The 25,462-nt window shown below is 37.4% G+C and overlaps 1 protein-coding gene across 4 annotated transcripts in view; it reads left to right on the plus strand.

The window, feature by feature from the left end:
- The window catches only part of fastkd1 (FAST kinase domains 1), a 97,983-nt gene that overhangs the window by 42,087 nt on the left and 30,434 nt on the right, over window positions 1-25,462 (plus strand). For 2 of the 4 annotated variants that reach the window (XR_010329238.1, XM_064329871.1), the window contains exons 10-13: window positions 8,449-8,577; window positions 17,749-17,880; window positions 17,959-18,072; window positions 25,220-25,361. Coding sequence is in view for 3 of the 4 variants with exons in the window: in XM_064329871.1 (XP_064185941.1) it covers window positions 8,449-8,577; window positions 17,749-17,880; window positions 17,959-18,072; window positions 25,220-25,361 (517 nt within the window). In the remaining variant the exon portion in view is untranslated. The remainder of the gene's footprint in view (window positions 1-8,448; window positions 8,578-17,748; window positions 17,881-17,958; window positions 18,073-25,219; window positions 25,362-25,462) is intronic. The other 2 variants (XM_064329872.1, XM_064329873.1) reach the window with 2 other exon arrangements.

The raw sequence follows: 25,462 nt of genomic DNA on the forward strand, positions 1-25,462 counted from the left end.
TGCATTAATTGGTTTTATGGAGTCACCACATAGAGCCATGTCAATAGGATATACCATTGATTTATAATGTACAGAAATGTCAGCACAGTACCTGGCAGAAATATTCTTTGATAACACTGGAAACAATTCAAACAATAATAAATCTACATTATATTTAACTATGAGATAAAACAACAATAAATACCTTTACAAATAACTATGCATATAACTGCTAATTATATATTTTTTTGCCTAAATTGGAGGATTAGTCTACAAGCTACTGATGCAGGTGACAAACAGCCTACAGAATTCCGATGTTACAAACTGTTTCAGAATAACTGTTGGCTTTGTAATTCCTGTAAAACAATGGTTATATTCCTGTAGTTATAATCATCAATATAGTAGCAGAATGTACGCATAGTAACCTTTGTATTTCATTACACAAACTGTAAAAACAACACGTAACCTATTAGAATAGCATGAATTTCATGGAAATTAACATCCCCATTCCCAGAAAGTGCACTTTCACTAACGTCCTTGCAGAAACAATCATCTTCATCATTAGAATGAAGTATGCCATGAAGAGGTAGTTCTGCTAATAATGTTTATTTCTGAAATGTTTCTGAAGTATTAGAACTACTAGTGCTACGTGCTCTGTGCTCAGTGTGTGTTTTCAGCAGCTAGTACTGTTGGTGAGGAAACAGGCGAAATAAAGTTGTGGATTTCAAAAGCAAATCTGGTTTTATTGTTGGTCAATTTTTGACATGTTTGCAAGACGCACGTCTCCACTACATAACAAAAAAAAGAAAAGAAAACCATCCTACGTTGAGAAGTAAGAGTTATTCAGCAGAGATTAAAGGGAGTGTTTTATGACACCAATAGGCATCATCCAGGTTCAAGGAGTTAAAGTAGTTGAACGTCGTGTTTAGATTAGACGTGAATATTTGCCAAAATTTCTTTATTTTAATTTGGTTTTGTGTTGTACGTTTGAAAAGGACAATTCAACAGATTGCTCTGCCTATCAACAAATTTGGCGATTTAGTTTAATTGTTGATATCTTTAGTAACAATGGACAAATTAATGTATGTGACTAAAGTAATTAATGCCAAAATTTATTTAATATGTTCGATAAGTTAGAGGTTTTAACTGTTGATGTTCGGTATTCAGAGTGCCGAATGTCAAACAAGGGTGTTAACTGGTTAAAACTGCTAAATTCAGAAAATCAAACATATTTCACTTAATCCCCTCTTCCCTGACAGCATGCACAATTAGAAATAATGTTGATGAAATGTGGATAAAAAGGTTGAGATACAAATAAAATAATTCTATTACTCACTTAATAGCCTAATTCGGGAGAACTGGCTATATCTGATGGTTGTATTGTTAATCAAAGGAAATTATTGAAAACAGATTGAGACCAATAATTAGTTTTAGGGCAACTTTTCTGCCCCATCAGTTTTCAGCTCAGCAGCCACCACTGCTTCCTGGACCAAGGTGGCAAAATAATTAGTGAAATCATGTGCTGTAGTACATTGTTGGAGCAAATACTGTAGACACTGTGGCCTGCAGGACTCAGGTTGAGTATAAAAATTGGGACATCGATGGTCCCACTGTGGATAGGGTTAATTGCTATTATTCTACATTTTGATTCTTTGCTCATTTTTGGTATATTGACCATTTCAAATAACTGCCACTGTTGTAAAGGGTTATGTGGAGTTGTGTGCGAGAACGTTTGGCACTGATTGGCCACTTGGTGTCACTATAGCAATGAATTGAATGTTCAATATTTAATCAGCTGTAACTGTTGACCACATTGCCATACAGGCACAATTCTAAAGCCATTCATCTCCTCACAAAGAACAAGGTTTTTGTCACATGCCAGCGTGACACCCCTGGGAGGGAGATGTGGCAGTTCCAGGAGTGCACCGTTGGTTGCCCCATGGAGAGAGAGAGAGAGAGTGGACTCACACAAACACAAAATGAAATAAACATCTTCACCCTTCCCCCTCACAGGTTCCAGCTTTTCAGCTGACCAGCTCTTCCTGCTTTTCAGCGGCAGGTTTTATTTCTTTTTGTGCTCGACAAAACAAAACTCTAACTCGCTCTCTCGGTGTGTGCTCCCGATCTTGGCCCCCAAAATGTGGAGAGAAACACACCTGGGCGGATTAGTTAACGCAACCTAGGTGCTCTCTCCACCAGCCGACATTGCTGAGACCAATCCACTTCCCTGGCAAACCGAATGCCACATTTTTGTTTTGGGCCTTTGCACTGCAGATCATTTTCACTATTTTGAAAAAATGAAAACCCTTAAATGGTATCTCCTTTGTCCTGTGCGCTGTTCTCTTTTAAAGTTCTGTAAACATATGGTTTATGTGAAAAATTATGGCTGCTGTGTTCAATTGCATTTATGTTCTTTTACAGAAATTAGGCACTTTGATTTTAGACTTGCTTTATTGGTTAGAAAACTGTATGGATTAGTAATGCACATGGGTCTGAGTAAAGCAGTATTTTTATGGTGGTGATCAGGGGTGGGCACGGGGAGGTGGGGGGGGGTCATATCTTTTTCTGGATTTAATGTGAACTTCTGCTCTTAATTGTTTCATTAGCCCAGTCATTTACAATGAAACTGCTGTAGTCAAGCAGGCAGCTTGTAGTGCTGTGTTCCAAATGAAAAATCTTATTGTCTTATCTACAGTGAAACCAGCATTAAATTCATTCAGATAATTAATTCAGTTATATTCAATTTTATTTGTATAGGGCTTTTTACAGAGAACTGTCACAAAGATGCTTTACAGAGTAGCATGACAAGAGACAAAGCAAACACCAGGCCTGAACCCTCAAATAGCAAGGACATGAGGTAAAAAAATCCCAGTGGGGAGAAATCTTGAGAGGAACCCGGCTATAGAAGGGAAGCTCATCCTCCACTGTCCGGCATGGCATAAAGTAGCGGTAGAATGGAATGTAGCAGAAATGCTATAAGGGATCTATCACTGCAAATAAAATGGGTTAAGCAGGTTATGGTTGAGGTGATACCCCCAGGCTGCATCAAGAGCCGCGTTTCGACCCCAGGAACTAGGGTCTAAATTAAGTTCCGGGAGCTTTATTTTACCCCCAAAAAAGTCCCTGCTCGGGGGGTAGTACTTTCCAAAAGCACCGGAACTCTTGGGGTGGGGCGCAAGCGCTGTTACTTTTGGTGGAAACGCGACTAAGGTATAGGCAGGGGAGGTACAGGATTGAAGCGGTCCATGATCACAGAGTGAGGGACAGATCTGGAGCAATCCCGTGGACTCAGGGAAAGGAAGCAGGCTAGAGCGGTCTTTGCCCCATGGAAGGAGAAATCAAAAAAAGGAACAGAAGATAAGATTAGGCACTATAAAGGCTCTCAAAACATAGAGTAAATGTATGTGAGTGTATGTTTATGTAATGCCACTATTACACTAAGCTACCTAGTGTGTCATCTCTTTAAAAGCCAGCTTGACGAGGCGAAGCTAATTAGTATGTCAGCTCCGTAAAAACAAGCTCGACACTAGACGCTAAGCAATCTAGTGTGTCACAGCCGTAAAGGCCATCTTGATCCTTGAAGCTATGCTAACTAGGATGTCCACTTTGTAAAAGCAAGCTTGAGACTTGATGCTAAGCTCCCTACCCAACCCAGACAGTCATGTTTAATTTCATAAACTCCATGATTATACTTGACTATTTAACAGGATATAGGACTACGGGAATGGCTAATTATAGGATTGAGTAAAGAGGTAAGATTTAAGCCTAAACTTAGACAGAGAGTGTGTCTGAAGCCTGCACATACATAGGGAGATTGTTACTTAACCTCTTAGCGCAAAGCCCCTAGTGGAGATTGCTGAACTCAGACATTCAGTGCTACTGCAACCAAAGTACGAGTTAAAAACAGAAACGCTTTATTTTAGTTTCATTAGTAGGCAATACATGACAACTATGCCGAATATGGAGTTTCGCAGCGCCACCATTGTTGCTCTGGTCGTTCATTTAACACACACCCCCTCCCTGCAATCTCATCTGCAACTACACCCCCCACCCATGACATAAAGGACAATATTGACTACCTGTGCATTCATAAAAATATTCTTTCACCACTCAAAAATCGTATTCCGTCATAGCAACAAGATAAACCCGACAATAGCCCTAAGATATGCCAATACAGCAGTGAAAATGCTGCTCACTGAATAACGAAATAAATTAGAAAAAGTTTTAAAAAATGATACCATGTCATTCTACAGTCAATATCTGGGACTAAATATTGAATAAATATACAACCTTACCATTGGCTTTACACGTAGAGATATCCCTTTTGAGACTGAGTAGTCATATTGTCTTGGATAATCCGTTTGTGAAATATACGCGCATTTGTGATGCCTGGGTACCTTCCAAAATAGCGGTGCATAATACCACATGTTGTTTACAGCGTTGTCGCCCTTTTTAGAACAGGCTGGCTTTATTGACAATTCATATATTCAGTAGGTGAGAGTATAAGCTTTCTAACGATGTATGACATGTCCAACTTTGCTTTTGGAATAGCATTTTATAGGTCAGCGTAAGCGAAAATGTTCTTATCGCATTCACTTAGGCATTCAGTCTGTAGTAGCAGTAAAAGACGCTGCACCTAACGAAACGTCAAAGATTTTTCATAATTTCTTGGAAATCGAGGACTTCTGGGCATAGCTAAGCCATATATTTGCTGATAGACCTATCTGACATCATTTTCTGGAGCAAAACAGAAGTGGATAGAACTGTCATTGATTTACTGTCCCAGTCTATATCTACTGAACACAGATAAAATTTCATCATTGCTATGTATTACTGCTCAAAATAATTTGGTTATATACATTATTTTTGAAATTGAATGTCTTTAAATAGGTTAGTGGTATTATATAATGTGGATATTTCGCACTTTAATGTAAGCGTTAGTTAGTAGTGTAATAGTTTTTGGGATGCATGCAACAGTGATGACGAGAGTGTTGGAACATTGCCAAAACGTGGTGGACGGTTGAAAATCGTTTTAATTTCGTCCCATCCCCATACAAGAAAACATACGAGAGTACAGAAATACATACAAGAGTTAATTATTACACGTTTAGGTACTGTAGAGCATTGTGTGACAATATTTTTGCATTATGTTTACATCTGATGTCAATGTTTCAGCTTAAACCTTCATAAGGGGCTCATTTACATGCTTTACAATGGACAAAAGGCATTATTTTCCTTTTTGGAGAGATTTTGGATATGTTTCTGGACCCTTAACTATTTTAGACCACTGTACTGACAGAAATTTGTAATTACCACTTGAAAATGATGCAACAGTGAGTTTCTTGAGTAAAAACAGTTGATTTGTAGTGAAATATGTGAATTTGTTGTGATTTTCAGCAATGCATAATTTAGACATTTTGGGTAGATTTGGAGACACTGGGTACATTGCTTAGTTTTTGATTCATAGATCTTTAGTAGTTCTACATGTCCACTCTTAGATTTTATGAACTTGTTTCATACTTGTGTTTTTGCTCTAGGACATGTATACTTTAACCTGCTATTTCATTGCATACTAAAAAAGAGCAAATTCATTTTAGATTTTTTGCCTAGATAATTGCATTTGTGGCACTTTGTAGATGGTAGAAATGTCTTGCTTCATTTAAGCCATTTTCAAGTCTCTGTGGTGTTCACATCTGGAGTTATAAAGCTTTAAACAGGGTACCCCCTAAATGGGCAAGGATTGGGCAGATTTGGCATACCCCTTCGCGCACATTCCAAATCTGCCCAATCCTTGCTCATTTTGGGGGTACCTTATTTAAAGCTTTATAACTCCAGATGTGAGCATCACAGTTTTGAAAAATGACTTAAATCAAGCATCACATTTGTACTATTACTAGCTTTGATGTTTATATTAATAATTTAGGAAGAAATGGTGCCACAAATACAATTGTCTAGCCAGAAAAGCAAACATGAATATGCTTTTTTTTTTTAGTTTGCAATGAATGTACTTGACCACAAGTGCGTACAATCTAAGGGTGGATATGCAGAACTACTAAAGATCTATGAAGCAAAATATGTAAAAATAGCTAAAATGTCTAGGGGTCTAGAAACGTATCCAAAATCTCTCCAAAAATGAATAAAATGCTTGTCCATTATAAAGGTTTAAGATGAAACATTGATATCAGATTTTGTCACACATTGTCACACAACATGGTACAGTACCTAAATGTGTAATCATTAACTTTCGTATGTTTTTCTGTACTCTACAGAATGTAATGTTTTCTTGTATGGGGATGGGATGACATTAAAACAATATTCAACCATCCGCCATGTTTTGGCGATGTTCCAGCTTTCACATCATATCCGGTGCATGAAACACAAACACTTAGCTACCAACAAATGCTTATGTTACAGTGTGGAATATCCTCATTATGATATGCCACTAACTTATTTAAAGACAATCAATTTCAGAAATAATGTATATAACCGAAATATTTTCAACAGTAACACTTACATATTGACTATGAAATCTTATCTCTGTTTAGTAGATAGACACAATCAATGCTGCTGTTCTCCTCTTCTGACTTAGTCCAGAAAACAGTACATCAGCCTGGTCTATCAGCAAACTTATGCCTTAGCCATGCTCAGAAGTTGTCAAGAATAATATTTTCCAAGAAATGACAAAATGCATCAATAATGTTAAGGCGGGTAAAGTGTATTTTACTGCTACCACAGACAGAATGCGTAATGTGTTGTTAATGAGACAAAACTTTCAATTACGCTGAGCTATAAAATGCTTTTCCAATAATACAATCAGACATATTTTACATCATTAGAAAGCTTATTCTGTCACCTATTGGATAGACTAATTGTCTATTTATTAATCCAAGACAATATATGACCACTCGTTTTGAAAGGGACATCTCTACGCGCAAAACCAATGGTAAGGTTGTATATTTATTCCGTATTTAATCCTAGATATTGACAGTAGAATGACATGGTATAATTTTAGAAAAACTTGTCTTGTTTATTCCATTATTTAGTGAGCAGCATTCTCACTGCTGCATTGGCATATTTTAGGGATGTTGTTGGGTTTAGTTTGTTGCTATGACAGAATATGAATATTTAGTGGTGGAAATATTTTTCTGAATGCTCAGAAACTCCTTTGGCATAGTTGTCCTGAATCGTCTACTTGTAAAGCTAGAACACAGTGTGTTTTTCAACTCATATTTTGGTTGCAGGAGCACTGAAAGTCTGAGTTGAACAATCTCAGGAAGCGAGTATCGTGGCCACTAGGGGGGTGCGCAAAGGGGTTAACTTGCATGACATGTAAAATACTGGAATCTATCATTAGAAAAGTTACTGTAGAAGTATTTCTTGAAAAAAGCAACACCCTAAGGGATAGCCAGCATGGTTTTTGCAAGGGAAGTTCTTGCCTGACAAACGTTCTGATATTCTTTATGATATTATATAATTAGATTTCCGAAAAGCATTAGATAAGGTACCACACGAGACTTGTGGGAAGTGGAGTCCCACAATGATCGGTACTGGGACCCATACTTTTCCTCATTTATATGAATGACCTTTACAGGGACATAGAAAGTACATTAGTCAATTTTGGACATGATGCAAAACTGGGAGGCCCAGCTAATAGTTTGGAAGATACTAAAGTAATCCAAGAAGATTTTTTTAAATCCAGATGTGGGTGGGGGTGGAAACCTGGCAGGATTACTTTATGGGAGAAACAAAATTGGAATGTGCTCATTTTTAAAATAATTGGGAGTAATAGTTGATCAAAGCCTTTGACGTTCTAGGCAATGTGCTGTAGCAGTAAAAAGGTTGTCAGGATGCTGGGATATATGCCAAAATATTGAATATAGTATATATCCAAGAAAGTTATACTTATCTCGTACAATATGTTTGTTAGACCACACTTCTGGTATTGTGTGCAGTTCTGGGGCCCTACTACAAGAAGGATATACATATCTTGTCATTATGTTCTGTTATGTTATACGTTACGTTATGCTATACTATGTTATGTTATAAAGACGTTGGGCTTAGGTGGGCTTCGGCCACATTTGCCTGATGCAGACCCCTTAATTTTGTAAACTAAATCAAGCCAATAAACCTTCGAACCTTAGAATCATCTTAAAATCTTTACTTGAACACAACATGTGGGTTACTGTGATGGAATTTCATCAGCATGTCTTCATGTCTGTTATGCCACTTCACTCATTCATTCATCAAGTTCAACTTATTTAGTTGTTCATACAACAAGAACTGAAAACGAACCTGAAATGTGATTCAAAACAAAGGTACACATCAAACCATAGTTATTAGTGAACCATTGCACCGCTACTTGATAGGCCCAACTGCTTTTCCTTGGTTAATTGTAGTTCCGTTTTGGTGAGTTGTGTTCTTTCTAATATGATACGAAAGGCATCAACAGAAGTTTCTTACTCTTTGCAGGCTCCTTCGACCCCCACCTGCTGGTGCTGCTGGCCTATTCCCTGGCTGTGGCTAACTGTTTCCCTGAGGCATTGATCCGTGAAATTTTCAGTGTGGATTTCCTGACAAAGCTAGACTGCCAGTTAGAGAGTAAGTTCATAAGTTTTCTAAACTGAATCATAACTGGCTCCTCTGTGAGTCTTTTGAGATGACCAACAGGGATGTGCATGACAGGATTAAATCATTTTATAATATTTTATTCCTGTTAAGAACATGTTTGAAAATATTTGAAACTGTTTGTGGTTTAAAGCCATGAAAATGCACTCTATATAACTAAAAAGCAGCTTGTACAATCATTGTATGTCTCCAGAGACTATACATGCGGGCATTTCTTGGCAATTATAAATGTAAAAATCTGATTTCATATCAAGGCAGTACTTCAAAAGCAAATCAGCCGTTTACTCCCGGCGCCTAAGAGCTGTGCTTTAGACATAAGTGGCCTGGCCAAAGGATATCCTACTGAACTGTATGTGTTTTTGCTGCTGCTCTCTGCTTGATTAGTTGTGTCTGTCACGCACTTCCTGTTTGTGGTGGAAAGAGTGAGGAGCATTTGAAAAAGTGTGTTACAGGATTGTATTGTGCCTTCAAGTGTGTATTTGATATTATTTTGGGCTTTTTGTTTATTTATTTGTTTAATTGCATTTGTGGCACTTTATTTCTTCCAAAATTATGAATATAAACTAATCTGCGGTAGTATTGTAAATTGTACAAATGTCCTGCTTCATTTAAGCCATTTTTCAAGTCTCTGTGGTGTTCACATCTGGAGTTATAAAGCTTTAAATAGAGTACCCCCTAAATGGGCAAGGATTGGCTAGATTTGGCTTGTGCCTTAAGGGGTTAAGGTAGCACAGGATTATTTAAACTAGGGACTTGGGGGCAGGGAGGTCAGAAAGTGAAAAAGGTAGGGAAGTGCAGACTGCCAGGATGGAAGCTGTCAGGCCTTCCTATAATAGTGTGAACACTAATGAAGTAAGGGTGGCTTGGGACGGCGGGGGATGAGGGAACGGGAGAGGATGTATAGAAGTAATAATCTGAAATGCCTTTGCTTAAATGCTAGAAGCATAACAAATACATTTTTTAAATTTGTGGCTGCAATGAATGGGGGGGGGGGTTTATGACATAGTTGGGATTACAGAGACATGGCTTGGAGATGAGGATGGGGATGAATATAATATTGAAGGGAACAAACTCATTAGGAATGATAGATCTAGTAAGAGGTAGCTCTCTATGTAAAAGAAAATTTTAATGTGCAGAAAATTCCAGAAATTGACCAGATTGTGCCTAGTGAGGATATTTGGTTAAGGCTCATAGGGAAACATGAAAAGGGCCTTATGGTAGGAGTGTGTTACCGGTCGCCAGCTTCAGACAATAGTGCGAACTCAACGCTCTTTGGAAAAATAAAACAAGCTTGTCAGGATTGTGAGACTATTACTATGGGTGACTTCAGTTACCCTGATATTAATTGGGAAATGATGACAGGTCAAGGAAAAAGTGATTAAGAATTTTTAGATGTTATAAATGACCTTTTTTAGGCACAGTATGTCAATCAGCCCACAAGAGGGAAATCCGGGCAGAATTTGTGGCATAGAGGTGAGCCACTTGGGACTAGCAATCATTATGCAGTTAGATTTGAAGTATTACGGCAAATTAGCAAGGCCGCCTCTATGGCCAAAATTTAAAATTTTAATTTCAACAAAATGTGAGAAAATTGAAGTAATATTGACTGGGTGAAACTTTTTAACTGCAAGACTGTGAATGAAAAGTGGGGTATGTACAAAAGAGATATTTTGAGGCGCAAAATAAATTTATTCCAAAGGTAAGGAAAAGTACAATGAAGAAGCTCTCCCCCCAGTGGATGAACAAAGCCATATGGGAGAGTTTGAGGAACAAAACAAAACTGTATTAGATATATAAAAAAAACAGCACTGAGGGTAATAGGGCTGAATATTGTAATATGCATGCTAAGGTTGAAAGAGAACTACGGGAAGCCAAGAGGCTCTTTGAAAGGCAAATTGCTGTAGATGCAAAAAGTAATCCTAAACGTTTCTTTTAATACTGTAGTAGGAAAATAGAAAGTCAAAGAGGATATCAAGTGCATCAGACATGAAGAAGAGCATTGCTTTCTAAGAATAAAGATATTGCTGATGCCTTGAATAGTTATTTTGTTGAGAGTTTTACTAGAGAAGAGGTTACTAATAGACTGGAAAGCATATTCGGTACTCAAAGTCTTATCAGATATTGAAATAAAGGATAAAGAAGTACTGCATGAATTACTTAAACTAAAGACAAACAAGGCAGCAGGTCCTGGTGGCATATACCCTAGGGTACTCCGAGAGTTAGCAGAGGTCATTTTTAAACCGTTGGCAGGTATTTTTAGACTGGAGAAATACCTGAGGACTGGAAGTGTGGTAATATAATACCAATATATAAGAAAGAGGAGCGTGCTGATCCAGGACACTACAGGCCTGTAAGTTTAACTTACATTATATGTTAAATACTGGAATCTATCATTACAGACAGGTTGGAAGTATTTCTTGAAAATAGCAACATCCTAAGGGATAGCCAGCATGGTTTTCGTAAGCGATGGTCTTGTCTGACAAGCCTTTTGGTATTTGGGACATAGAAAGTACATTAGTCAAATTTGCAGATGATACAAAACTGGGAGGCCCAGCTAATAGTTTGGAAGATACTAAAGTAATCCAAGAAGATTTCAATAAAATCCAGAAGTGGGCAGAAACCTGGCAAATGAAATTTATTATAGCCAAATGTAAAGTTCTGCATGTGGGAAATAAAACATTAAGCAGATTACATTATGGGAGGAACAAAATTGGAATGTGCTTTGAAAAAGACTGATTCTAGGCACTGTGCTGTACCAGTAAAAGAGGTCAACAGGATGCTGGGATATATAGCCAAAAGTATTGAGTATAAATCCCAGGAAGTTATACTTATCTTATACAGTACATTTGTTAGACCATACTTGGAGTATTTTGTGCAGTTCTGGGGACTGTACTACAAGAAAAATATTGAGGCTCTGGAAAAAGTTCAAAGAAGAGCAACTAAATTGATTCCTGGTATGAAAGATAAAAGCTATGAGGAAAGACTTAAGATGCTTAACTTCTTCAAGCTGAGCAAAAGGAGACTCAGGAGTGATTTGATTGAGGCTTTTAAATTCATCTACAAAGTGAACTACAAGATATTCTTCAGGTTCAGTTCTGTTAGTAGAACAAGGGGACATAAATGGTGTCATGAGGTTGATAGAACTTAGTCGAGTTAATAAAATAATATACATTAATTCAAATTTAATATTTCAGATTTAATTAGGGGGTCACCCTCAGCTAACCTGTTAATGGCACAGCACTGAATACTGAACCCAGAATAAATGGAGATCACCCTTTATCAACCTCAACACGTAAAATTATTTAGAGGGAATTCACCCCCGGCACTTATTAATTCAAATGTCTCTATTTGACTTCGTTGGTGGATCATTCCATCAGCATGAGAGAGGAAAACAGGAAAAACAATTAATGACCAATAATTGTTATTATAAGTTAAGAAGTATGGTTGTAAAAAGGGATAGGATACTGGCACAATATAGCACGATACAATTCAGTACATAATGTAGAATGTATTGACTAGTCAGACGTTATAGTATTAGTATTAGGGTTCATAAGTGATACGCTCTCTCAACAAGGTTACTGGGTATCCCTACACAGAAACTCATTATGAATGAACTAATACCATTTTACGCACATAGCCTATGATTAGTATGAGACAGACAACAATCAGTTACACTCAACTCATAGCATTTTTCAATGTGATATCAATGTTTCATCTTAAACCATCATAAGAGGGCAATTTTATATGCTTAATGGACAGTGTTTTATTCATTTTCAGAGAGGTTTTGAACCCTTAGATTTCATAGACCCCTATACTGATAGAGAGAGATGATGGGTGGTGGCAAATAACAAAATTTGATTGATGGCTAATAGGTCAATAAGGTCAGTTAAGTATTAATGAATTTTTAAAAAAATGTATGACTTGTTCATTTTTTGTTGTGTTTATTTTGGGGGTTCATGGTCCATGTGTGTGCGTACCACATGTTTTGACATTTTATTTTTTTAACGGGTTTTTTAAAAGTGTGAAAGATTCTGTGAGGGGAGAGTGTTATTTAAAGTGTTTATGAAACGCATATGAAAAAGGGAGTTTTGTGTAAAAGTGCAAGTTTTAACTTTTTTATTGTTTGCAACACCATCCGTCTATTCTATTGTAAGTGTGTATTGAAATGCGAGTTAGTTGGTTCCGTCAATTCGCTATGCAAGCTGTGAGTAGGCGACACAGCATTGCATTGCCTGAAAAAGTTTTTAGTGAAAATAGATTTAGACAAAGCGAACATGTGTTAATTTTGCAAAACAAGTGACGAGTTTCAAAAATAAATAAATAATACAAGTTCACGTTGTCTATAGATCAAAGCATGAAACCGTACTGTGTAGGCTAAATTCAGATTATGTGAAAAGAGTTTTCTTTTAAATCTAAGTTAGTTGTAGTGATAGGAGTAAAAATACTTAGACCTGGGCTCAGTGGCCTGAGGCGCATGCTCAGACAGACAGTCGTTAGAAAGCTGGCAAGTCCAGGATCCTTACTCGATTTGTAGCGAGGTCTTGCCACATATTTTTTCCAAGTTTTCAAACAGCCAGTATATACCCCTGGATGCTTCTGCCAAAAAGTGATTTATAATCATGTCCATGCATGAATAGAAACCCCAGAAAGTTTCTGGTTAACTTGTTTCATAAATGGTGCCTGTGGAGGTGTGTTTTTTCCCTCCCTGACTATATTTTAATAAAAAAATAATAGGCCACATCTTATATCTATGTAATTGTTTTTACCGAAATGATGCAAAAACGTCTCCAATAGAGGATTAAGAAACGGGCCTTAAGGAGATGTTCTTGGGTAAAAAGACACCACCAAGAATTGTATACATATTTAGCACAAGTAGGTTATATTGTTTAATAAACTACATATTTTAGCATAAGTAGGCTACTGGTAAACAAACCATTGCATAATCACAATTTAAATAGGTCTGTATATTAAGTTGACTAGGCTACATGCACCAAATGTTCCATGGAATGTAGACTATATTTTAATAAAGACTATATTTTAATTTTAAAAAATTATCATCACCACTTCACCTTAATCAGCACCATAGCATCATCTGAAAAAATTGTGCAAAAGTGCAAATTAAATATAGCAATTCTCATTTATGTTGGCCTATTTATTTTTCATACGTTATTACTCTTCATCATCAGCACCATAATCATGCAAAGACAGAAATGCTACAACTAATAACATATTTAATGGTAGTAGGATATTAGTAGCAATATCAAAGTAGCAATGTAGTCCAATCAAAACGGTAATGTAGTAAAAATGGCAATGGTGGAATCAGCATAATTGCATCTTACAGTTGAGGCCAAAAGTTTACATCATTTACACCTTGGCTAAAGATATTCAAACTCATTCTATCACAACTCCGCACATTTCTTTTGGCAAGTTAATTAGGGCATCTATTTTGTTCACATCAGGGGTAATTTTAAAACACTCAATTAGAGACCGATTTATTTCAGCTTCAATTCACTATATCAGAATTCCAGTGGGTCAAAAGTTTACTACATCAAGTTGACTGTTTTTTTAAACGGTCTGGAAGATTCCATTCCATTCCAAGATTCCAAATTGATGTAATGCCTTTTTAGAAGCTTATGATTGGCCAATTGTCATAATTAGGAGTTAATTGGGAGTTACTTGGCACCTGTGGCTGTATTTAAGGGCCTACCTTTACAGCCACTGCCTTTTTGCCCTTGATACCATGGGAAAATCCAAGCAACTCAGCCAAGACCTCAGAAAAATAATGGTGGCCCTCCACAAGTCTGGTTCCTCCTCAGGAGCAATTTCCAAACAACTGAAGGTACCATGAGCATCTGTACAAACAATTGTATGCAAATATAAAAATCTTGGGACCACACAGACACTGCATCATTTAGGAAGGAGACACAAATGAACTCCCAAGGCTAAACAAACTTTGGTCTAAAAGGTTCAACTGAACCCTAAAACAACAACAAAGGAAATTGTGAAGGAGTTGGAGGCATCAGGTACCAAAGTATCTACATCCACCATTAAGAGAATTCTACATCGCCATGGCCTGAAAGACTGTTGCACAAGGAAGAAGCCCCTACTCCAAGACTGGCATAAAAAAGCCAGATTGAAGTTTGCTGGTGATCACCAGGATGAAGACACAGCCTTTTGGAGGATTGTTCTCCGGTCAGATTAAACTTTTGGTATTCTTTGAAGAAGCTACTATGTGTTTTGATTATAGCAAGGCGTATGATATTATCTACTTAGATTTCCAAAAGGCATTTGATACGGTACCACATGAGACTTGTTAGTAAAATGAAGACAGTAGGAATTAGAGGATGTATTTCAGAGTGGATTCGGAACTAGCTACAGGGTAGAACACAAAGAGTATTAGTAGGAGGTACATTATCTTAGCAGGGAGCTGTTAGAAGTGGAGTCCCACAAGGATCGGTGAAAAATTGAACTGTTTGACCATAATGATCAGCGCTATGTATGGAGGAAAAGGGTGAGGCTTTTAATCCGAGGGAACACCATACCAACTATGAAGCATGGGGGTGACAGCATCATGTTGTGGGGGTGTTTTGCTGGAAAACGGACTGGTGCACATCAGAAAATAGATGGCATTATGAGGAAGGAGGATTATATCTGTCTCATCTATTATTTTGAAATGACCTCTTATGGAAATAATATAGATTATAATTTGTAATTGACTTAACACAGGAAATGTACGGTAACATGAAATGTGTGGAGCTGGGAAAAATTGAGTTTGAATGTCTTTAGCCTAGGTGTATGTAAACTTTTGGCCTCAACTGTAGTTTAAGAGCCGCATATGCCAGCTTTATTACTTATTTATTCATCACAATTAATCACCATGAACAATGTGCATATTAGTAATATTAATAGCAATAATATCAAAATAACAATAAAATCAAAAATAAAAATAAAAATAAAAAAAATAATTATAGTGGATTAATGCTATCTTAGGTCAAGTTTTAATATTCTATGCATTTTGATACATCGGTTCTGTGTAGGCAGTTCTCACAGTTCAACTATTTTCAACATTAATGAGTCAGTCAGGGCCTCATGCTCATTTGTGCGTGGGTGTGGCCGTGGAAGCAGTTGCGTGCACTGTGGTGTAAAACCATGCGGAAAAAAAATTGGAATTAAATCTTCTGTGGGACTTGTGCCTGGAGAGTTAGTTCAGTGAGAAGAAATTTTAGAGTTTGAAAGTACTCTCCTAAATAATTTAATTTGGCTCAGGTAAATTTGTTGTTTTGAATGGTGTTACGGTTGCTCTCCACACCCGCAAACATAAGCGATGCCGACACCAAGGTTTCCCAATAATAATCAATACTTTTATTAGAACACCATACGAAATATCAAAATAACTGTAAAACATAAAAGGTGAAATCCAGACATGGCTGTGGTCCAACGGCGAGGAGAAAATAAAGCTCCCTCCTGAGAAGCCGACTCCAGGCTTCCTTTTATGGGCACCGCCACAGGTGCTTCCAATTATCTGAAACAAGAAAACACAGGCCTCCAAACGGCCAGCGCCCCCACCTGACGCGGAGAGGCGTAACAAATGGATTTCAATGGTGAAATGAGCCTTTTGGCACCAGAGGCTTACTGAACTGCAATACCTCGAATAACCACTTGAATTTGAGTTTCATGGAGAATGGCAATCACTGGTCGTCTGGCACGTCCCCGTGGGTTAACGTCGTTGCACTGAGTTTACCGTGATCCTTCACATTTAGGCTTTAATATATTACATTGATCTAAATAGGAAAATAAAATAAAAAGCAGTAATAAATACATTTGTCTTTTATTTATTGTTGTATTCAAAAGAACTCATTTCTGCTACCAAAACCTTTTTATATTGGCCCTTTTTTGTACTTTTTAATAAATAACATTAAGCACCCATAATTTTCCTCATTGCTAAATGCATCATTTGAGCGGTGATCGTCCAATAGTTGCCTCGCAACCATTACTAGGCAGTGGATCTCTGTAAAGCTTTCTTGTTTGTTGGCTCGCTGTTACTTTACTGTGATTATGGTCAAACGGTGCGTTTGGAGAACTTGCTGAAGTGATTCTTATTGTCCAAAGACAAAGGATGTGATCTTTCCTTGAAATCAAGAATCGAATAAGGAAAAGTATAGGCTGTGGATAAAACATAAAACTAAACCTCATTCACAAATTAATCCTTGGAAGAAAATGAAGCACTTCTGCCTACTCCAAGGTACGCCCACTCCATTTTTCCAGAACTTCTATCTTTAAAAGCACATTTTAAAAGAAAGCAAAGCTACAGGTAAACTCACCACTTGGCTCGTTTTTAAATGTAGCCTATTTTACTGCGAATGGACTTTGTGTATTTATGCTAGACTGTTTTGTTTTTTAAATTTGACGTCTGTCTGTTCTACTTGAGCATTGATTCTGTCTGTAGTGTCAATTTCTGTAAATAAAACTAAAATGTACCATTTTACACCACAGAAAAACGGCCATGGACAGGCTTGAGATTTCTTGTCATAATCAAAGCAAAGTCTGCGGTTTTTTACCTTTATAGTATAGCCGCATAAACATCAAATTCCGCAGTATAGCAAACTGGTGGAAACAACATATTACCAATGGAAATATCAGATATATTTGGCTTTCACATTAATAGATTGCATTGCAGAATGACATTGTGGGCTTTATTTTCTGGCTGACGCATGGCGTGTACACCAATATACTGTACACAGCAGTACTCTAACAGTATTTGCACTTTGATGTGGAACAGGCTGATGTCAGCGTTAGGGCTGATCAGTTTCATTTCTTGTCTTTTCAGACCTTCACAAATGCAAACATTTCACTTAAACATAGTTTTTAGTGATTAATTGCATATTAAGGGTGTCGACTTTAGTGCCACTGCCACTCTTGGCCGCTGCACTTCTGTGATATACTCGCCTGCTTGCTAGTGGCTGTTTTGCACACTTAATATAGTATTACTGGACAGCTAAGGTAGTCCTGTTAGACTACATCGCCTGAAGGGTATAAAATAGTTGCTAATAAGTGAGTGTGAGTGGCATGTTGATCAAAGTATCCCACCTCCTACTCAACTCAACCCTCATGTGAAGTCTCTGCACCCCCACCCACCCTTTACAGCCCTGCCAGATGCGCTGAACATGCGAATACGTTTGCGCCTGATGGAGCTGAACAGGGCTGTGTGTCTGGAGTGCCCTGAGTTCCAGGTTCCCTGGTTCCATGAACGCTACTGCCAGCAGCTGCAGCGAAAAGGTGAGTACACCAGGTTGAGTACCCAGGGAGTATATGAATCTGGTCTATGTGTACAATTTAAAATGCACTGTGTTGCAGGCACCATTTCCATTAGTCCCGTTCAACAACAGATCCACAAAATGCTGGGAGAGCTTCTTGGAGGAATGAACTATGTCAGAATGGCTGTGCTTACTCCTTATTTCTACACAGTAGGTGAGTTGAGCAGTTGTGTGCTCATAAGCAGGGCCATCACATTGTCTCTTATCATAAGACCCACAGCGATTTAAAATTGTATTTCAATTGTCCATGGGTTGCTGTACAATTCAGTGGCTAATTGTGATCTAACTGTTAGTTTAACCTTATAGAGGGACAGTGCCATGAAGGAAAATGAACATGGATGGAACGTAAAATGCATGCACTATGAAAAGCATGTCTTTGAGTGAATGGATGCAACAGTACAATGCACACAGATTTTGCACACACAACTTGCAGTTTAACAATAAATCATGCAAAGAAGATTTACCAACAATTTAAAATAAACAAGTTCCACTTGTCAGCAGGGGTATAGTGCAGTGGCTTAAGATTTAACAGATGCATTTTTCAGTTCAAATATTCCACAACAAAATATGGACAATCCTAAATAATGTGTATTCTGAACAAGCATGAAATAAACAGCAGGGCTTTTCCATCTTTGACAGTAATAGAAACAAAGACTGATTAAGGCAACTGACAGCATATCTGTAGGGACAAACAAATCATCAACTTTTACATACTCCATAGCTGGTTTAAAAATTTTTTTTATGATAAACTACTCCATACTGCTGTGAATTACTAGCTGCAGTTGGCATCTAGAAATGCTTTTACGATTTTAAGGTTAAATGCATTTGTTTTATTGCATTTGTGCCAAACAATGGGCTGCATTCACAAAACATGCGAGCGATCATGTTTGATCGTAAACTGTGTATAAGAACGTTTCCATGAACAATTCGGCATTCATCATTTTTTCTTATCTGTACTCATGGCTGTTTCCTAATGCTAGTCACATGAACAGGATTGCGCATAAAATTTACAAACAGTCAGCATTCATCACCTCATACACTTGGGATATGCACAAAAACAGTGGTCTTCACATGCGTTGTGAATCCCATATTGGTTTTTCATAGAAATATTTTTAAGAACAAAAGTAAGAATAATTTAAGAAAAGTTTTGTGAATGTGGCCGATTGTGAGTTAATGTTAAAAGCCCAAAAACACATTCACAGAACAAAAGCTTTTTGTCAAATTTGGTCTATTAAACTTGAAGTGCTCACATGGTGGCATTGGCGAGTATTGTTAGGCCCAGTAATCTTTATGAAAAATAATAAACTCATAGCCAAACTCAAACTTTTTTCCTAAGCTCGAAAAATGTGCTGTGCACAGCAAATTAGGAGTGCAATTACAGAGCAAGGTTATTCTCGGTCAATAAAACTTCCCCCTGAACCATGTAAAATCAGATGGGGCAATTGGCATTCTGTTACAGTGTACAATTCAAAGTGAATCATTTTTTATCCCAGATTTGTGGAAATTAAGATGGATATCACACCAAACACTGATAGTTGTGCTATAAGAGCTCTGTTGTGCTAGCAGAGATCAAGACATTAAGGGATAAGAATTTGGAGGTACATTTTGTTATCACTGAAAAAGGTAAGTGTGTTTGACATGATCCCTTTGTTTGAACATTGGGATATCAAAACCAAATGAATATTGTCCAATGGCTTGGCTCAGATACACAGCAGAGACAAAACAATGAAACATCAATGCATCCAAATATTCTGTTAAGTTGGAGAGAAACAATGTATTTCAACCCTGTAGTACACAGGTCATAAATTATAGATTTCTGATACAAAGCAAGTGTCCAGAATCAATGTGACAACACTTCTACTAGACTGAATTCCAGGTTGTCAAAAGAAGTGTTGAACCAATCTGGGCAATTACAGATTATTTGCACAAGAATATGGCACTATGATACCCTTGCTTGAATTCTGGGATATGGCTGAAGAAATTTTTTTTTTTAAATGATCAAAAAAGCGAAATGATGCATAATGAGTTTCACAACAAGTACTGATGAACTGACCATTATAAAATTATGTTGCCATTTATAACATGAATTGTCTTTTGAACTGCCATTGTCATTGTTTGAACTGTCACTTTTATTAACCCCTTAGCGCACATGCCAAATCTGGCCAATCATTGCCCATTTAAGGGGTACCCTATTTAAAGCTTTATAACTCCAGATGTGAATACCACAGAGACTTGAAAAATGGCTAAAACGAAGCAAGACATTTGTACCATTTACAATACTAACTTAGTTTATATTCATAATTGTGGAAGAAATAAAGTGCCACAAATGCAATTGTCTAGGCAAATCTAAAAAAGAATTTGCTCGTTTTTAGTTTGCAATGAAGTACTGAGAGATTGCATATATACCCCATGTTAAACTATACATGTCCTGGATCAAAAACTCCTTGACCACAAGGTAAAAATCTAAGGGTGGATATGTAGCGCTACTAAAGATGTATGAAGCAAAAAGCAGTGTACCCAGTGTCTCCAAATCTATACAAAATGTTGCATTGCTGTAAATCACAACATAATTACGTATTTCACTACAAATCAACTGTTTTGAATCAATAAACTCACTGTTACATCATTTTCAAGTGGGAGTTATCAACTTTCCATCAGTACAGTGGTCTAAAATTCCTAGAGGTCCAGAAACATATCCAAAATCTCTCCAAAAATTGATTAAATTGTTTTGTCCCTTATGAAGGTTTACGATGAAACATTAATATCGGATTTAAAAATTATGCAAAAACTTTGTCACAATGCAGTACAGTACCTAAATGTGTAATAATGAACTCTTGTACTTATTTGTGTACTCTAGAGTATGTAATGTTTTCTTGTATGGGGATGGGATGACATGAAAACAATATTCAGCCGTCCACCACGTTTTGGAATTGTTCCAACATTCACATCATATCTGGAGCATCAAACACAAAAACTGCTAAGCTACTAACAAACACTTACATTACAGTGTGAAATATCCTCGTTATATAATACCACTAACCTATTTAAAGACACTCAATTTAAAAAATAACGTATATAATAGGGATGTTCATAAAATTATTATAGAGTACTCGAGTACTTGCAAAAAAAAAAAAAAATTCTAACGTAAGAATAGGGTCCGAAATGAACACCCAAGCAAAAATGCCGGGTAGATTTTTAAAAAACCGATATGATTCATTGCGCCGCGTCAGCTCTGATTTGGTGTCTGCACAGTAGGCTAGCCTAGACTACACGCCACCAGCCTTTCTCAAATCTGCTCACGCTAGGCTCGAACTTTTGGCTCACTCTGTCAGCTGACAATATACTGTATGTTGGGTGTAAGTCAGCCTATGCATGTAAACGTTTTATTAATAAACTGTTCACTGAACAATGTATTGAGAATCTGCATGAGAATTTTACCCATGTAAATGATATCGCTGTCAATGCTCATATTGCCTGCCATCGGGGTTGTTTTTCTTTTTGTAAAATGTTAACTGCGTATTTGTTTTGATGTAGCCTACTTTATTTCAAAAACAGATAGCCATCGCGCCAACTGTTTGATATTGTCGACTCGACTCAACCTTATTGAATTTAGTTTGTGCACTACATTATAACCGCGGGACGGGTACCGTTACATTTGTGTGATCTGGATTCTAATCTGCAGTCATTGCCTAAACAAAAAATAAACAGATGAGCAGTGCTCATATTCGCAACGTGATCATCACTTGTTTTATGTTAGGCTGACTGTTTCATTTCAAGTGGGTAATTTATGACACGTCTAAAAATCCCAATAAGCCTACCTTTCTGCGCTGCACAGACTGTAGAGATTAGCCTACATAAAGAAAAACCATATCCACAAACATTAAGATGTTGCAATAATTTCAATAATTCAATAATTTGGCTGGTAAAAAAAAAGCTGTGGCTGGTTTACTTTTTCATCTGCAGCCACCTTGACCTGTATAGCTAAACAGTTCATTTTTTAGGCTATACCCTGGAAGAATATCTAGGCTATTACTGTCTAATGCTTTCACATTTATGTAAACTGGCCAACAACGGAAAATTTGTGCAATTTGAAATTCATTTATTGAACAACCAGGCTCCAATTAGCCCAGATAGATCCAATTAAACCAGAAATTCAAAGTTAACATGAATAAGAAAAAAATATTAAAAAGTTAATATTTAAATGACGGAATTTTGGGCAACAGCCAATAAACTCTAACACGGCTATTGGGAAGCATGAGCCGTGAATACATGTTCAAGTTAAAACAATATCAATAATAAAAATAATAATACTAGCAAAAACAACAAAACTTTACATAAATTAACCATAACCTTGTTTAAGCTAATCTTCTCTGCCCTGGGCCTGGTGGCATCACAACGGCACAACAGTGCTAACACTGTTAGCAAATGAGGTGATGCAAGATTGCCTGTCATCTGTCTCCGCTTTTTTCTCCTAGTGCTTAATGCGCAAATGGTTGATCATCAAACTATTTGTTTTATGATACGCAAGTTTAATGTTACATAGCTTGTACTGCACATTCATTTCATTTATTTTGTTGAAATACTTCCAAACTCCCAATCACTCTTATGCCTGGTCGCCATTCTGCCTGTAACGTTAAATCGAGTGATGTCTGACTGAAAACGTTGAGCATTCTTTTTACTTAAAAAAACATTATCTGTGGCTGTGCAGATCTGTCATTTTTGCTATATGGATCTGTGCAGATATTCATAGATAGCAGTTACATCGCTGCGTCCCGTAAAAAAAAAAAAGTAAACTTTTAATATAGAACAGGGTAAATTTACGTTTACAGTGTATATATGTTTTTTTTGCAAAGAAAAAAAGTGATTACTCTATACGTTGAACAAATACTGATGTCCAAATCGAGTACTCGAGTGCCCATCCCTGGTATATAACCGAAATATTTTGAGCAGTAATACTTACATAGCGATGATGACATGTTATCTGTGTTAAGTAGATAGAGACAGAGACAGTAAATCATTCCAGTCATTCTCTCCTCTTCTGTCTTTCCCCAGAAAACAATGTCAGCTAGGTCTATCAGAAAACATATGGCTCAGCTATGCTCAGAAGTCCTCAATAATAAGTAATAATAAGTGAATGCAATTATGAGAGAACTTTCAGTTATGCTGAGCCATAAAACGCTATTCCAAAAGTAAACTTGTTATACATCATTAGAAAGCTTATTCTGTCACCTATTGTATCGATTCATTGTCGATCAAGCCATACTGTACTGAAAACGGTGACAACTCTGTAAACAACATTATGCACAGCTACTTTGGAAGCTACCCAGGCATCACAAATGCGCGTATATTTCATAAACGGATTATCCAAGCCAATATATGACCACTCAGTCTCAAAAGGGACATCTCTATGCGTAAAACCAATGGTAAGGTTGTATACTTATTCAATATTTAGTCCCAGATTTTGACTGTAGAATGGCATGGTATAATTCTTTTTTTAATTGTCTTGTTTATTTTGTTATTCGATGAGCAGTGTTTTCATTGCTGTATTGGCGTATATTAGGGCTGTTGTTTGATTTATCTTGTTGCTATGACGGAATACGATTTGTGAAAGAATATTTCTATGAATGCCCAGATAGACAGTGTTGTCCATTATGTTATGGGTGGGGGGTGTAGTTGCAGATGAGACTGCATGGAGGGGGTGCTTGTTAAATGAACGGCCAGCGCGACAATGGTGGCGCTGCGAAACTGCATAGTTGCCGTGTATCGTCTACTAATGAAATTAGAACACAGAGTTTCTGTTTTCAACTCATACTTTGGTTGCAGGAGTAAAGCATGTCTGAGTTCAGCAATCTAGGCTAGCGCTGTCAATAGATTAAAATTTTTAATCGAATTAATTACATGATTTAATAGGCCGCATGTGCAGGTGCATCTCCCAAAATCACCACTTTGAACGGCACAAGATTTTTAAGCACAGCTTTAACATGTTAGCGTTTCGCCTACTTTAGTTAACCTACATAGCGCGTACCACCGATACAGATGTATGGACACACGGAGGACAATAAATACTGTTACAGACGTGAGGACATGCCATAGCTAGCTAGCTATATAGTTAGCCAAGTTTTACTCATGACACTTTGCACAGGTGTGTCGTGGGTCTGCACGGTTTCGTGCTTGTTTAACTATTTAACATAATATTTACATGTGCAACTAACACACCACCCGTTGGAATTGTGCGACGCACGGTGAGGGTGCGTTCGTAAATTCACGTAAATTCACAAAATTAGTGCTGCTCTCAGAGGCTCAGAGCCACACCGACCGCTCCAGCTGAAGGGCCAGTTTGTCAGAGTGTATGAACCCCATAATGGCTGACAGTGTGGAAAAATGCGACGGTTGGGTTATTTGGCAACATAGGTAGTGTTATTCAACATGCAGCAACTTACAGTAACATCGGCACATTAAATAATATTATATGCGTTAATTTGAGTTATTTTTTTAACGCCCCATTTTATAGTTAATTAATCAAAATGAATGTGTAAATTTGACAGCCCTAATCTAGGCACACCTGCATGCCGACTACTAGGGGGATTACGCTAAGAGGTTAAATTATTTTTTTATATGCTTACTGCAAACTCGTTTTATTTATATCATTGAACAATTTCTGTTGAAGTTAACAGCTCTCATTTTTTTGTGAATGCTTCCCACTACAAACATAAAACTAACATTGATTACACATTTCATGGCATGGTGCAATTAAGATCAATGTTTGACATATGGCTTGACAAAAAGGGTATCAAGCTCTTGCTGGAGGACAAGTATGTGTGAGAAAGCAGGTGGTGAAAAACTGGTGGCCTTATATAAGATACCTGCTTTAAATGATACCATATCTGGTGATACCTTATCTTACATTGAGTGCTGTTATTCTGTATACATTCCTTCATTAAAATGGCTGCCTGTAGTGGGTCCCAGGGAAACCAAGGTTCTGTTGGCCATTTTATTAATCTTATGGACTTTTCATGTCAGGGCCAGTTTCAGTACAATGAATTTCAATGAGTGCTTGGTTTGTTCGACTGAATGCCTGGTGTACACTTCCAAATCTGTTTGCCAGAAAGCTCAACTTTTTCCAATTAGATAAAATAACTAATTACAAATGTAACATCAGGCATTCTCTTTTTAACTCTGCATAAAACAGCCCTGAAGAAGTATAAGACAAAAGTTCTGATTTGTAGTGTGCACCAGTGTTCCATATCTTGCGACTGGAATCTGGATGTGTGCAGACTATAACATGATCCCTGTCTCCACAGACTTTGAGTGTGTGCTGGACAGACACCAGTGGCCAGTTCCATATGTGGAACCAAACGATCTGCATATCATGGAGGAGTGGAAGGTCCAGTGGGAGTCTGACTCTCTGGTGAAGAAGTGTGAACTGTCACTGGGGGCACAATGGTAAGCAAGACAGGATGATGCCAGCAGGATGGGTCTAGTGGATGAGGTCATGAATAATCTGAGCATTTCACTCTTTCATTCCACATCAAAAATGGGCCACC

Source organism: Anguilla rostrata, chromosome 3 (genome assembly GCF_018555375.3).
Source record: "Anguilla rostrata isolate EN2019 chromosome 3, ASM1855537v3, whole genome shotgun sequence".
In the NCBI taxonomy this organism is placed as follows: Eukaryota; Metazoa; Chordata; class Actinopteri; order Anguilliformes; family Anguillidae; genus Anguilla; species Anguilla rostrata.